The sequence below is a fragment of the Arachis hypogaea genome, chromosome 9 (genome assembly GCF_003086295.3).
Source record: "Arachis hypogaea cultivar Tifrunner chromosome 9, arahy.Tifrunner.gnm2.J5K5, whole genome shotgun sequence".
Lineage (NCBI taxonomy): Eukaryota > Viridiplantae > Streptophyta > Magnoliopsida > Fabales > Fabaceae > Arachis > Arachis hypogaea.
The window spans coordinates 117,455,896-117,473,693 of NC_092044.1; the positions used below are offsets into that span (position 1 = coordinate 117,455,896).

The following is a 17,798-nucleotide window of genomic DNA, read 5'->3' on the forward strand; positions in this document are numbered from 1 at the left end:
CCTAAATTAGTATAATTATATATTATTTATTAAATATTAATATATTATAATAATATAATTATAATAAAATTATTTTTTATAAAAATTTCATTCGTTTTGGAGGGAAAACGGACTCACGAAAGATAGACACGTCACCCTTATTAGCGGGAAAAAAACCCAATCTACTTAATATACTAAAACTGGGTTTTCCCCCAGTTAATAAGGGTGACGTGTCACTCTCTCGTGAGTTTGTTTTCCCTCCAAAACGAATAAAATTTTTCATCTATTCTAAATTATTTATTATAATTATATTATTATATTATATTTAATATTTAATGAATAATATATAATTATACTAATTTAAGAACATATCTTCATTATAATTATATCAAATCAATATTTAATGCACTATTAAACTACTTATCAATTATAATGCGTAATTACTGTACATAATAACAAATTGCCTTAATAGTAATTAATTTACCTATTTATTTTTGTTTTACTAAGGTCTATAAATAGTGTTTTTCTGTCGTACATACATCTAAATTTGAGAGTCAGCTCATAATTTTATATTTAGTATTTTTTTACTACTTCATAGAATAAGAATGTATTCTCCATTTTTTATTGAAGTTGATCCTTTTAAGGTACAATTTATAATTTTTTATAATATTTTTCATATACTCATTCTATTATATTATTCTTTTAATAATTTATTAATTGTTGTTACTCTAAGTTGTTCTTATCGTCTAATGTTCCAATTCAATTGTCTTTTACCACAATCGTTTACAATGCATCACATCTATAAAATACATCATCGAGTTGTCTTCACTGATTCGGATTTCAATTACATGGATGTAAGCATTTAAAGAAGGGGCAATAATTTCTACTTTACCGAATGATTGTTGGATCTACTCACCTATTATGACCAACCTAATGGAATGTGGTTAAAGGAGGATGAATAAATTATTATAATTTTAATTATTCGATTAAAATTGTAATATCAGTTGTGATATTTTAATTATTAATGCATTATTAAACTACTTATCAATAATTTTAATTATCTAACATTTGTAATTTATTTTTATAATTAAAATAATTAAAATTAAGTAGATCGTTATTAAACTACTTATCAATAATTTTAATTATCTAACATTTATAATTTACTCATCCTCCTTTTTTATCAAATTATTATAATTATTCGGTTGCATAATTTCTCATTAGATTCACCATCCTAAATTGGTCAATTTGGTTCAAATTCAGATTTTGTTTTTCTTTTTTTTTTTTTTTAATTGCTCTTATTGCAGCAAGTGTCCTCAGATTTTTATTGTGAGCTGCAAAATAAATGTCCCAAATTCTCAATACTTTTGTCATCCTTTTCGTTGTGTTTTTAACTCTGTTGATGTACTATTAATTTTAATTTTGTACGAATTTTAAATGTTGATACTTACGATATTATTTCAGTTGGTTGTCGTTACGAGAATGACTTTATACTATACGTGACTAAAGACTAGAATAGATTCAATATTGTTTAAGTAATTTTGGTTTTAATATTAGTATTTGATTAAATTATAATTAGAGAATTTTAAATTATTGCCTCAATTTATATATTATGATTATTTTTCGTGGATGTACTATTTTTAAATAATTTAATAATTAATAAAATAAAGTGGTGTCAAGTATATTATTTAAGTTTATTTTTATTTTTTATTTTTTTATTGGTATTTTCATTATATTTGACAAAAAAAACTCTACCTAAATATATAGTTTTTCGTTGTCCTAAGTACAATTTAGTTGCCAATAAAAACCGATTTTATCTATAAAAAATAATGAAAAATGTATCTTTTGATATTATATTAATATAGTAAGTAGACATTATGATATAATAATATCTTTAATTGCATTATAATTGTCTCATAAATAATATATGATTATATTATTTTAAAAAAAAATTTCATTATAATTATATCAAATCAATATTTAATTACGATAAAATATGTTAATTATAATTATATCATAAAATTATAATAATTACGATAGTTATGTTATATATTTTAATCATTTATGTGAGTAAATAAATTAGAAAACAATAAAAATCAAATCATGATGGTAAATAAATAATATAGAATATTATTGTATATTTAATTGCATTATAATTAGCTCATGAATAATGTATGATTATATTATTTTAGAAAAATATTTTTATTATAATTATATCAAATTAATATTTAATATATTATTTAAATCTAACTTTTATATAACAATAATATTATATATATTTATATATCACTTTTTTTAACTCATTCTTACAAATATATACTGGCATATAATTAATATAGATAATATATATACTTAATAAATATCTTTATTAAATTAATTATAACGATTAATACAAGATAATCTCATAAGTATAACCTGATTATAGCAAGAATTTTCATAAAAATAATTGACTACTAATTTGAATATAATTGATATAGTTAAATTGATACAACCTATAAGATTGAGAATATGTAGCAATTATAACAATTATTATATCAATTATAATAATCATTCACGTGACTTTATATACAGTAATTTTTGAATTATAATTGTTACATAATTACTGTTGAATATTATTTAATTTTAGATATTTTATAGGTAATATTCATTATCACATGAATTATCATCATTATTTAATAATAATAATAATAATTTTGAATTTATATAATTGATAAAATTCTAATTCTCATTCGTATGTAATAATTTTATTAGTATGTATTCACAGTTTTAGTCAATATATAATAATAATAATAATAATAATAATAATAATAATAATGATAATAATAATAATATATGGACATTAAATTAATTAGTTAACAAATTGAATTTAGCTTATGGAGTTTTATTTTCTACTCAAATTTTTAATCATTAGTGATTTTATTTTTAATATTTACAGTAAATTTTGACTATAAAAAGAAAAAAATTAGTACTGATTGTTTTCTATTTTATTTATTTACAGTCATAATTAAATTTGATATAATTATAGTAAGTTTCTATAATTATAGTAATATAAAACTGCTTCATATATAACAATAATATTATACATATTTATATATCTCTACTTTTATCTCTTTTTTCAGAATTTTGACATATAATTAATATAGATAAAATATAATATTAAACTGCTTTGTTATACATATATATATGAAGTTATAAAATAACCCGTATAATTTATACGTATGGCATAATACGTATGTCAAAAAAAGATTCCATACTTTTTGTTAACCATTGTTTTGTCATACGAAATTGATTGAATAATTTCTATTTATATAATTTTTTTCTATTAGTAGCAATTAGTATCTGCATTAAAAATTCGTACCGTTTGTAATTATATATATATATATATATATATATATATATATATATATATATATATATATATACTAAAATTAGGTTTTCTTCCAACCAATGAAAGTGAGGTGTCGATTCCTCGTGAATCTATTTTCCCGCCAAAATTAATACACTATTTTCTCTTCTAAGTTTATTTTATAAAAATATCTTTATTATAATTATACTATAATTAGCATTTAAGCAATAATACATAATTATACTAATTTAAGAAAATATCTTTATTATAGTTATATGAAATCAATATTTAATACATTATTAAACTACTTATCAATTATCAATCGAAAATATTTTTGATCATTTTAATTATATTGATAATAATAATGATAATAATAATATAATATGATAATTATATGATAATGGCACCGGCCATTAATAACCAATTTATATTTCTCTAAATAAAATTATTTTATAAAAATATTTTTATTATAATTATATTACAATATTATAATAAATATTTAATGAATAATGTATAATTACACTAATTTAAGAAAATATCTTTATTATCTATCTATTCTATTCTATTATATAAAAATAGAATTTTTGTATTTAATAATGGAACTGATGTGGCATGCTCTTGAGGTGTTTCCAAATCTATTTCATTTAATTCGTCAAAGCAAATCAATTATAATTAATTAATTATATCAATTAATTAATTTGATTAGCCATTCAAATCTCACAATTTATTATAATTTATATAAATTAATTAATTATAATCAATATTCAATGCGTTATTAAACTACGTATCAATTATCGATATTTTTAATCATTCTAATTATATCAATTGATATAGTTCTAATCTGCATTTAAGTATAATAATTTAATTAGAAGATAGTTGATGCACATATTAATAGTGACCTATTTAATTTGATATCAATTAGTGGATAATAATAATAATAATAATAATAATAATAATAATAATAATAATAATAATAATAATAATAATAATAATAATAAAAGGTCTACATGGTACATGCATTATATTTTAAAAAAGGTAAAATATATTTTAAAAAAAATAGGATATCAATAATTAATTGTGATTAATATCAACATCAATAATTAATTCTTATAATTATTTTTGTACGACTAAAAGTTTCGTATAGTGTTTTTTTTATGTAGAATAAAAAAAGTTTGTGATTCATAACATTTTCATAAAGTTTTATCGTATGGACACAAGATTAATTAGATAACAAATTGAATTTTAATTAATATATTTTATTTTCTGTTCATATTTTTTTATTAATTATCTTACTTTTTATATTTACAGTAAATATTGAATGTAAAAAGAAAAAATAATATTGAATGTTATATATTTTATTTATTTATAGTCATAATTAAATTTGATATAATTATAGCAAGTATCTAGAATTAATAATAACATGATACTACAATTTTAAGTTGTATAATATAATAAAAAAAATGTATCAATTTATGTATGCCTCCTATTAGAACCGTCAAAATTGGCTAAACTCATTGGACCAATCCGTTTACCCATTTAAATGGACGGACTTTACCTCTAAAATTAAACCCGTTTAAATTTCGGGCTAGCCTGTGTGCTAAATGGGTGGCCCGTTTATTTTTTTTTTTACATTTTTTTTCAAAAAAATCAGTACTTTTAGTTAATATTTCTCTCGATTCGACCTGAAAATCAGACCTATCAGCTAAAAAAAATATTATTTTTAAAGATTTTTGACCTAAAAGTGATATTTTTTGTCAAAATATTTTTCAAAAAATAAAATTAAATGATAAACGGGCTGGCCCGTTTAACCCATTAGACTGACCATAAACGGTCCGGGCTAGAAATTAAAATTCTGGCCTGCGAATAAAGTGGGCTTAAACGGGCCAGCCCATTTAACCCACTGGCTTAATGGGTTGGGCCTAAATAGACCGGACTAGCCCGTTTGACAGCCCTACTTTCCTATATAGCAATGATTTTATATATATTTATATATCTCCTCTTTTAGTTCTTTTCTAAAAATATTGGCATATAATTAATGTAGATAACATATATATTGAGTAAGTATCTCTATTGAATTAATCATAAAGGTTAATAAAATATAATGAAATAAATTTCACCTAACTGTAGTAAGTATCTCCATTGAAGATATTTGCTAATTATTACCATGTATAATTAGTGTATATATATATAAAGAGAAGGAATAATAGTGAATTGTTACAATTATTTAATTTATCATTTAAAAAATTCGTACCTCGGACATAAATTTTCTTCTGTTTATTATTTTTCATACCTAAGGGCTACTAATTACGATTCTATCAACAGTGTTACCTATGGTACGGTAGATTATGTAATGAAAAAGTTTGAAAAATAAAGGCAAGAATTATAAGGTTATGGAAAGTCCCATACAAATTTGACAAGAATAAGACGACTTATGTAAAAATGATTCTCATGGATGATAAGATAAGTTGATTATTTTCCATGATTCTTTCAAGTGATGCTAGGTCCATCTTATAAATATTTTTTGTTTATATTTTAAATTTATTTGACAAGTAAATTCTCGCACGAATAAAAGAAAGTACGATTTTATAAATTTATAAGTGTTAATAGTCTTTATATTTAATTTGTTTAATAGTGTGATAATATAGCTAATATATTTGTTGGTGGATTTAACTATTATTACTATATTATTTATGATCACATTCAGTATACATGTGTGATTTATTGAAAAAAGTACATTATTAAAACCGATTAATAACTATTTTAGAATTAATCCAATTAACACTGAATTAAAAAATGCATAATATGTTATTTTTTTATTAATTAAATTATTATAATTTAAATTAATTTCAAAAAAATAATTTAAAATTATAATTTCAATCTTCTCACGTGCATAGCACGGGTGATTATACTTGTTTTAGTATATTAAGTAGATTAACTAATAATTTCTTTTTTAATCTCAAAAGCATTATACTTATGGAAAGAACGTATATATTAATATATGATTGTGAAAACAATATTTATATATTATTTAAAACTAGAATGCGTGTAATAATGTATTTTAATTTATTATTAATTACACTTGATATAAATTATACTATAATTATATATAATTAACTGTTATTAAATTAAAAAATTAAATTATTATATTATTTATTAATAATTTTTTTCTGATATTAAAGGTATTATAATTCTATTTCAAAAAAAAGAATATATTCATAATATTTTATATTTCTAAAATTTATTTTATACAAAATTATAAATAAAATACCTTCTTATTATGACTACGAATAACAAAAAAAAAGATAAAATAATCATTGAATAAAATATATATTAGTTGAATTGTTATAATCAAGATAAATTTTTGTAACATATATAAGACATTGAAGATGTAATTAATATATTATCATTATTATCATCATCGTTATGATTATGATTATTATTATTTTATAGCATTGTTTGGTATTTGTATAAGTGAAAAAAATATAAAATTATTTATATAATTTAAATATATTTTTGAATAAAAAATTTTTAAATACATGTTAGATATAAATATAAAGAAATAATATTTTTTGTGCATTCTACAGATATATATATACACTACGATTTTCTAAAGAAAAAATTTTAGAATCGAAAAAATAAGAAAGAATTAGAGAAAAAATAATCGAGAGAGATGATTTCATTAAAAAATTTCTTCTTTTATTGACTCTATCATTATTATATTTATACTAAATTCTACTCTTAATGAGAATTTTTTTTGTTGGATTATTAGACCTCTTTTTACTCATTACATTTAGGGGTGTGCATGGCTCGATCCGGTCTAAAGATTCGGTCCGGTTCCGAATACTTTAGGGGTTAATTTGGTGTGATTTCAACGGGTCTAAGGTCGGATAAAGGTCTTAATAGACTCGGTCATTATCTCAGGTCGGGTCCGAGTCATGGCTCGGGTCACCCAAACTCGGCCCGGTGACCCGGTCATCATACACAATTAATATTGTGTTATTAGTGATGGATAATGACTATTCTTATGTGAAATTTAAGTATTGTAAACCTTAATATTTTGTATTATTAGTTATTATAAGACTATAAGTTAATGTTTTATGTTTAAAATATCTAAGATTTTAGACTAATGAATAATGTTGTGTTATTTGTATTGATTTAAATATTTAGTGTTATTAGACAATTTAGTATTAATTATGGTTATACTTTAATCTTAGAGAAGAGTTGGTTCTTGTTATATTTTTCTAAGTGAATTTTACCATGTCAAATAATGGTTAGAGTCTTAGAAATTTTGATATTTTCACATGTTAGCTTATAAGAAGGTATCAAGGTAATGTAATGTTTACGGCCCGATTTTCACCTGATTTTTATCCGATATAATCGTGGCCCAAAAGTGTATAGATTTCATCAGGTTTAAAGTCAGATTCGAGTCTAATAAATAGGCCCGGTCTATATTTCGAATCGAATTCAGATCACATCAGCCCAATTTCACCCGACCTATGCACATCCCTAATTACATTACATCCTCCTTAACAACAATTTTATCCTCAAAGTTGCACTAATTTTAATGCAAGTTTGTTTAATTTTTTCGCATAAATTTCTCTTTTTTGGAATAACGGATTGGTTAGGATAGATAAATAATCAAGAAAAGCACACATTAGCAGTTGATAATTTGGATTCAAGTGTTTTAAGCTAGTTTTAATCTTGTTTTGATGTTGATAATTCGACATGATGTTCAATGAAAGTATCAAATATGTATAAGAAAAAGAATACTTTAAACACGTGTTTTGCATAATACTTTACACATATTAATATATTATATAGTATTAATAAAAAATATTATGGAAGAATAATGGATATTAATACATAATTATAAGAAAAATAATATTTATACATTATTAAAGTTAAAATGTGTGTATTAATATTTTGAATTACTAAATTATAGGAACACATATATTTATATTAATAAAAAAAATAATATTCTAATTTATTATAAATTATAGTAAACATAAATTATTCAAATTATACATAAAATTTACATAATTATTTATTCTTAAATTAGAGAATCAAATTATTATACCATTATTTTTATTAATATTTTTTTTAATTTTAAAAATATTATAATTAAATGAATAGATTCTGACAGATGAGTAAACATATTAGTCTATTTATAAATAGAATTTTTAAATTAAATTTTGAGTTAAATGTGATTATTCTTGCCTGTCACATTATACAAACAGTAAATGATGGATTTTATTTAGAAAAAAATAGTGTGAATTTGCGTCGATTTTACCTATTCAATTTGGTCAAACTATTTTTATTAGTTGTCATTAAAAAATATTCTAATGTAGCATTCAAAATCTAAAATTGAATATCATAAATATTATTTAAATAACTTAATTCTAATATTAGGATTGAATTAGTTTAGTTTCAAAATAATTTGAAACTAAATAATATATCATATAATTTTGATATACGGTTAATCTGTCAATAATTAAAAATTAAATTATTTTTTTAGGTGACTGTTTTTTTTTTGTGACTCGACTATATATGATTATACTATTAGAAGATAGGTAATATTTTAATTTAATATTAATTATACTGAACATAAATTATACAAATTATAATATGATTTACATATATAATTATTTGCTCTTAAACTATAGAATCAAATGATTATATTATTAATTAATAATTTATTTTTTAATTTTAAAAGCATTATATTTAAATGGATATACTTTAATTAAGGAAATTAGTCTATAAAACATATTTTTTAAATTAAATTTTGGGAATAAAATATTAAATTTTTTCCTTGTTGAAAATTCCGTGTATGATTAGTTTATTTTAAGTAATTATTTTGAGATTTTATTCCTAATGTATTGAATATGACTTTATTTGATGTTTTTTATTATATCATTAATTATTAATATATTTCCTAATCTTAAAAGCACTATATTTAGGGAAAGAACTGAATATTAATATATGATTTTAAGAAAGATAATATTTATATATTGCTAAAGTTAAAATTTGTGTATTAATGTTTTCAATCAATTAATAGTAACAATCTTTTTTTTTTGGTGACTAGTAACAATCTATATTACTATATTATTAGAGAAAGATATTATTCTAATTTATTACTAATTATACCAAACGTAAATTATACTATAATTGTATAAAACTATTTGTTTTTAAATTAGAGAATTAAATTAGCATATTATTAATTTATAATTTATTTTTTAATTTTAAAATTATTATAATTAAATAGATAGACGCTAATTAATGGGTAAATATGTTAGTCTATTAAAAAATAAATTTTAAATTGAATTTTATGAATAAAATAATATTTTAAATATTTTTTATTGTTAAAAATTTTGTGATTGGTTTATTTAAGGTAGTTACTTCGATATTTTATTCTCTGATACATTGGGTATGATTTTATTATGATACTCTTTAATATAATATTAACTAATAATTTCTTTCTTAATTTCAAAAGTATTATACTTATGGAAGGAACGTGTATATTAATATATGATTATGAGAAAAAAAATATTTATATATTATTTAAGATTAGAATGCGTGTAATAATATTTTAAATCAATTAATAATAGAAATATATTTAATTATATTATTAAAAAAATAATATTCTAATTTATTACTAATTACTCTAAATATAAATTATACTACAATTATACATAATTATTTGCTATTAAATAAAAAAAATTAAATTATTATATTATTAATTAATAATTTTTTTCTAATCTTAAAAGTATTATAATTCTTTTTCAAAAAAGAATATTTTTCATAATATTAAACATTTTTAAAAAATTTTTGTACAAAGTCATAAATAGAATACCTTTTCATTATGGCTACGAATAATAAATGAAAATAAGATAGAATAATCATTGAATAAAATAGATATTAGTGGATAAATTTTTGTAACACATAAAATATAAAATATTGAAAGTGTAATTAATATATTATTATTATTATTATTATTATTATTATTATTATTATTATTATTTTATAGCATTGTTTGTTATTTGTATAAGTGACAAAAAATATAAAATTATTTTATTTAAGTTAAATATATTTATGATCATTTTTTAAAAAAACATATTCTAGATATAAATATAAAAAAATAAATATTTTTTATGCGTTGCACATATACAAATACTAGTATTTTCTAAAGGAAATATTTTAAAATAGAAAAAAATAAGAGAGAATTAGAAAAAATTAATCGAGAGAGATAATTCTATTGAAAAGAAAGTTACGTTAAGAAGGTTACAAAGAATGAAAATTAAAAGAAAATACAATAAAAAATAATTATTTTTAAAACTTTAAAAGAATTTAAATAATCAAAATTATATCATTTGGACATTATGGCCGTCACCGCCACGACCAACAATAACAATAACAACAAAAAAAATTTATTTTATTTGATGAGGTGGACTACATAGATCTTACAATCTCATCTTATTCACTTTTCTAACTGAATGTACTCTATCAATCTTCTAGTTAAAAGAGTGAATGAGAAGAAAAGTATATTAAATAAGTAACGGTACAATCAGCGGTCAATTCCAATAAGCTACTTCACTTGGAAAGCCGAGATGTGAGGGTGAAACCAAGCTTTCATGGAAAACATGAAAGCCCCTAGGAGCTGCTCTCTCACTCATGGGAAATTTTGTCATGCCATCACTTGAGCTGTCAAACAAAGGATAATGTAACCGGTTATGATCATTTGGGTCATACAAAACTAACTTGTAACTTGTAGGAGGAATGGCCAAAACAACACCATTCTCATAGATGTACACCAGGTACAAAGGATAAGGGGGTTCATAATGCTTGAGTTCCACATGTGAGATCACAATCAATTTAGTCCAAGACTCTTCAACTCCATACTCCTTCATTATCCACACATCAAAATGACTTTTCTGATGGTCAACACAAACGCAAAGGCATTCCCTCGCCACTTGCAACACAGGCTCGCCATTCATAAAAGGCAGAAATACTTCACCGAAACTCTCCCTGGCCAAGTCAAAGAAAACTATCATCCAAGAATTGAGAGTGACAGGCACCTTATGAATCCAGTTGAGAGTGCCACTCACGAATTCCCCTTTGCATCGTTGAGGGTAAAACGGGAAATCCGGCATTGTTGACCAAGAATTATTTGCGCCAAACGTCAAAACCATTGGGGTTTTAGGTTCTTGGCGACGTTTCTGAACAAACAACAAGAGCTTGTACCTGTCATGCACATGATCGTAGCCGAAACCGTGATTCACAACTTCTACTCCTCTTTGCTCAATTTCAATCCAATCGGACTCGACTCCGGTGCAAGGAACAAAATTACATATAATTTCGAGCAAGCAGAGTAAGCCGTTGCAGGAGCCAAGAATTTCGAGGCAATCTTTCATCTCGAAGCTAACGACAGTGGTAGGGTTTGATGATGGAGATGATGTGTTCTCCAATAATGGCTGTACGGGGAAGAATCCGATATTACAATCAACGAAATGGCGAGTGGAATAGACCAATCGAGGATTCGTCATGGTTGGATCCGCAATTGAGCGTCGGAAATGGTTTAGGGCAAATCTGGAATTGGAGATTAAGGTTTTCCATGACTTGCAGACGGTGTTGAGTTCCAGAAGGTTCCTCGCCGGAAGCCTGAATAGGATTTCGGCTATTAGATCTTCAGACAGTGTGTTGATTGTGGTGGTGGTTTCGAGTGGATTGCTCTCAGCAATAGCTGGGTGCAATGTCGTCGTCATGACGACGGCCAAAAGTGTTCTTGAAACGCCGGTGCCGCCGAACTAAGAACGTCAGGCCGCCGCTGAGGAAATGAGTGAAGAACAACCTTTACAAACTCTTTATTTATAGTTCAAATTTAGGATTTTAATAAATTTATTCTTCAACTATCATTAATTACAAAGGATTTAGATTGCTTTGAAATGAGCCTGTATAAGATTGTGTTTAATATATATAAGTCAAATTTGCATTAAAATTTATGGGCCTGCTACACATACAAGCATACAAGCAACCAAGTTGGTCCAGCCCAAACACGAATCACGCGCATGAAAGAGAGATAAGATGCCGCGTCCAACTCACGCGCTCAGCATTCGAACGGTTACGTATGGGAGACTCTTCCACTTCTTCCACTTCTTCCATTTCTCAAGGCACTTTCAAAACAACGAAACCCTCTCATTTTCGAGCGAAAATCAACTTTCAAAATATAGAAATCGTAGTTCGAAAACTGCATCAAAACACCATCAACCTCTCTGTGAAGAATCTGAAGAAAAAACAAACCAAGAATACTCAACGTAAGTCCATTAAAATACTGTATATTTTACTTTTGTTCTTCGTCGTTCTGCTAGGGTTTACTATTACTCCTGCTTCTTTGTTATACGTCGTTCTTCTAAGTTATACGTCGTTCTTCTAAGTTCTACGTCGTTCTACATTGTTATTCTAAGTTCTCCTGCTATTTTTGTTGATTTTTGGGGGTTTATTCCGTAGATTCGGGGGTGTAAACTGCTTAACCTTGTAATGTGGCTTTATATTGAAGCATGGCTGAGTGATATTTGTCTGATATCTATATGGATGTATCTGAATAATATCTATGGGTGTATCTCACTGTAATCAATGGGTGTATCTTGTTTGACATTGTTGGGTGTATCTGAATAATATCTATGGGTGTATCTCACTGTTATGAATGGGTGTATCTTGCGAATATCTGGCTGTATCTGACTCATATATATGGGTGTATCTTACTATTATCAATGGGTGTATCTTAATTGTTATCAATGGGTGTATCTGAGTCATATATATATGGGTGTATATTACTGATATCTTTGGGTGTATTTTTAGTTTCAGAGAAAATGGCAGCAAGAAACCAAACCAAAGACCTGAAATGTGCCACACATCTCCTGAATGATAAGTTCAGAAACATGACTGAGGAGAAGAAGGCCATTGTCAGGGATCTTGGATTCGGTGGGTTGATGCACATCCCACCACTGAGGGTGGATCACCAACTCTTAAGAGAGCTGGCAAAAAACTTCAAACTTGGGGAGAACAAACTGAGGACAGGATATGGTTCTTTCCATATAACCCCAAAAAAAATAGGTGATGCGCTTGGCATCAATGCAACAGGTAATTAGCTCAAAATTATAGATGTATATTAAGTTGTTGCTTGGGTGTATATTAACCTGATGCTTGGGTGTATTTGAACCGATTTTGATGCTTTGTTGTCTTTCTTTTTGTAGGAGATCTATTTCCTGAGAAAGTTGACTATAAGAAACTTTCTGATGAAGACAAAATAATTTATAGAAGATTCCAGGGTAAGACCCTCAAAAGTCTTACCGATGAAATGATGGAAATCGGCGTTGGCAACGAAGAGGAACGCCTGATGTTCAAGAGGATATTCATCCTCTACATACAGATGGCGTTCCTTTTGCCAACGACGATAAACAAAATATCGCCCGTGCACCTGGTCCCGATTTTTGAGATGGAGGGCATAGAGGAGAGAAACTGGGGGGGGCATGTTTTGACCTTCATGATCAGGGGCATAACAGACTACCAGGAGAAGAAGAAGAAGGCAATCAATGGCTGCCTCTTCGCCCTGATGATAATCTACTTTCACCTTTCAAAAAAGAAAGGCAAGAACAGGGTTGAAAGACCACCAAAGCCATGGATTGCCAACTAGACTAAGGAGCAGTTGGTGAAAAGAATGAATGAAGAAAGAGAGGAAATTTTGGTGAGTAATCATAATAAGTTGGTATACTTTATTTACCCGAATGGTGCTAACTAAAATATCTCATGTTTCAGGGGATTCTGAATTTGGCAGAGACAAAAGAAAAAATGAGAAAAAAAAGAAAAAAAAAACAAAAAGAACAAGAAATAAAAAAAAAAACAAAAAAAGGAAAGCGAGCTCAACATCGTCTTCGGAGACAGAAACTACCGAGAGTGACACTTCTACCTCTGAGTCTGAGGCTCAAGAAGACTCGGAGGATTCGGGAATTAAACACCCCGGCAAAAAGGGGAAAAAGTAAGTACCATACTTGGGTGTAATTTCTTTATTGGGTTTGGGTGTATTTTGTTTGTCCACGTTGGGTGTATGTAGTTTATTAAGCAGGGTGTGTTTCGTTTGCTGCGTCGGGTGTATATTTTATACTCAGTTGGGTGTGTATCGTGAATTGAATTGGGTGTATTTTTAGTATGTTCTAAATGATGATTGTTTGCCTGCAGAATGGACTCAAGAAAAAGAAAGCAGAGGGAAGAGGAGTCAGATTCTGATTCAGAATCTGAATCTGAACCAAGTGACGAGTAATGTCCTGAAATTATTACTCCTTTCTTTTGGCTTCGTTATAAAGATTTCGTGTATTAACTGAAGCGTCTGTTATTGACTTATAGGAGCGAAGAATCATCTCCTGCGGAGAAGGAGAAGAAAAAGAAAGAAACAAAAACAACTCCAAAAGAGTAAGCACTTCTTTGGATAAAATTCTGTGATAAAATTAATTTTTTATTTCTGATTGTTATTGTTTTTTTTTTCCACCCAGAACACCACAAAAAAGGAAAAAAGTAGTTGTGGAGGATTCACCTCCTGAAGAAGATCAATACTTTTACGGGTACAGTACCTCGTAAGCTATCCTACGGTCTATCATCGTAATTATTTTTGTTAACGTCTTATTTTATGAATGTAGTGAGACATATGAAATATCGAGTGACGAACTCAATGAATTGCTAGGGGAAAACGTTCAAAAATCTGCTGCAGAGGGGTATGTCTTGCTGTGCTGTGTATTTGAGATTTTGGTGTCTTTTGTTTGCTAATAATTGTATCTTGTTTCATAGAGACAACCAGGCTGACCTGCGATCGACAGAAGGTCGCTATGTGTCCTCTGAAACGTAAGAAGCTTTATTATTTAATAAATTCTTGTTATCGTGATTTGGATGTATTCTGTGAAACAATATGGGTGTATTCTGTGCATCAAGTTGGGTGTATCTTGTTCACTAAGTTGGATGTATATTTGTTTTGAATAACATGAAATCTGTTTAGACTACCGACTGTCAACTTGGGAAGTGATGATACTTCCTCTCAAAGACGCACAGAACAGAGTAGTGTAAACCAGCCGTCTCAGAGCATGTAATTTCTCTTTCAAATAACCGTTACTTTTCTTCTTCTAATAACTTCTACTTCTAATTCTGTATATATTTTTTTAGAAAAAAAGCCCTTTATTATTTTATTCAAGAAAAAAAAGGCAGCAAAAAAAAGCAAAAACTGCAACTATGTAAGTTCTCAAAAAACAAAGTCCGTCTTCTTTTTGAATTGTTCGGGTATATTTGTTGACCTTCTTTGGGTGTATTTTAGGTTGACTCCGGATGATTCGAATGTGATGGTTGTTAGGGAACAAACGCCGTCGGAAGCGCTTGCAATGTGAGTTATCCAAGAATATTTCAACCTTATAACCTTATTATTTTCAAATACGTTGTTAACCTTTCATTTTTATTCTTGTTTAGAGTCCCGATCCAATTTTTTGTGCCGCCATCCCAACAAACAACCACTGACGCAGATTCCGAACCAACCCCTATGCTACAGATTGAAGGGGCTAGAGAAACGTAAGAAAATAGTATTGGGTGTGTATTTGTTTAGGGTTTGGGTGTATATTTGCTATGAGTTTGGGTGTATACTCTTCCTGATCGATTTTGTGCAACTGTGCAGCACTCCTGAAACCCCCAAACAACATCAAGAAACAACACCCAAGCTTCCCCCAGCTCCAACAAAAATGTAAGTTAATTAGACTAGAATCAATCTTTGCTTGTCATCCGTATATTCTTACTCTTATTCTTATACATAATGATGCAGTCATCCAGACGCCGAGGAAGCTGCTGCCCTGTTGATGATGGCACGGACAGCAAGCTATGTTCCTAAAACAGATCTGCCGATGCCATCATTCAGCCTTGGATTGACAGATTCAAGCCAGGAGGGGGCATCGACGCAGGAGACAGAAAGGGAAAAATCTCCAGAAGCTGCAACTATGCTGGAACAATTGGACAGTTTGGTCCAAAAGTTAGCAAGCAGTGCGTCAAAGGGAAAAGACGAAAGTCCACAAATTCGGAGGGAGACTGGGGGAGAAAGTTCTGCTAAGTTTGAAACATCGGGGGGAACAAATCAAATTCCGGATGATATGAAAGAAAAGTGCTACATCTGGGGGACGAGACTGAAGGAGGATGCAAAGGGCGATACTAACGAGTTTGAGGAGATATGCACTCTGACTGGCCAAGGACAGTACATTTTGATGAGAACGCACCTTGCATCCCTCCAGGCAAACAGTGATATAGAATGTCAGGTAATTTTAGACTAATATTAATGTTTTTACACCAAAGTCAACTGCAATGGTTATTAATTTAAAATTGATTTCTAGGTTGTATCTGCCATCTGCCTCATCCTAAACCAGAAAAAAAAAGAGGTTTCATGCACAAATATACTGTCTCCCCCCAGATATTGTGGTAAGTGTTACTTCTACGAACTTTGGGTGTATTTTATGCATGGATTTGGGTGTATTTGTTAGCTTAGATTGGGTGTAAGTTGTGTATTTTCATGTTTTCATTTCTTGTATTACAATTATTGCAGAGCATGGCACTTTCTGATCACCCAAGGGGGGAATTCATATCTCCGAAAATGAACAGAGAATTCAGGGTGGAAGCCTACCCCAATTTCATTCCCTTCATAGATAGGAAAAAATTAAGTTCGCATCCATATGTAAGTTTTTGTTTCGTAAATTTGTTAGTACGCTTACTTACTTATATGCCAAATAAAATAACAGACTGTTGAAATGTGGCAATCCTTCAGATTTTTGCTCCTGTTTGCCACTCAGGACATTGGTGGTTGTGGCTAATAAATACAAGAACGCGAAAATGTCAAATACTTGACCCGCTACACAAAAAAGCTCCAAGCCCTGAGAGAAAGGAAATTAATAAATTCACTGTAAGTTCCCTCTGTCTTCTTTACTTTAATAGATAGGTCTATTTTGAAATTTGAGTTGGGTGTATATTCCATATTAAGTTGGGTGTGTCTTGTCAATTGATTCGGGTGTATTACTGACTTGTTTTGGTATTTAAGGGATATGTATTTTCGAGATTGATAGCATATGCCGGCGGGAAACCTCTCGAGAAAGGCGAGAAGGAGAAGGAAATTAAAGCGCCATATGTTAAAATTTCAGGCCAAAAAACAAGGTATATATTTGTGACTCTGAACCTTAAACTTTCCTAAATGAGATTTGTAATTTTTTTTCTTCGTTTTCAGCTATGACTGCGCTATTTACGTAATGAAGTGGCTTGAGTTAATAGAGCCGGAAAACATTAAAAAGGGGAAGTATGAATGGGATAACTGGACACAGGTAACTGTCTTTAGAAGTATATAACTCTGTATTACTTTACTGAATTAATATTTCTGTTTAAACATAACATACTTTTTAATTGTAGGAGGAGGTGGACC

General features: G+C 27.3%; 1 protein-coding gene across 1 annotated transcript; it reads right to left on the bottom strand.

Annotated features, from left to right (window-relative positions):
- Window positions 1-10,890: 10,890 nt before the first annotated feature.
- On the bottom strand, window positions 10,891-12,081 carry LOC112709605 (F-box/kelch-repeat protein At3g23880-like). The gene has a single exon (XM_025761491.2). It carries the CDS (start codon window positions 12,079-12,081, stop codon window positions 10,891-10,893), a length of 1,191 nt encoding a protein of 396 aa, XP_025617276.2.
- Between the last annotated feature and the right edge of the window lie 5,717 nt (window positions 12,082-17,798).

Coding starts and splice junctions, on each gene's coding strand:
- LOC112709605 (XM_025761491.2), bottom strand. CDS start 12,081: ATGACGACGACATTGCACCCAGCTATTGCTGAGAGCAATCCACTCGAA.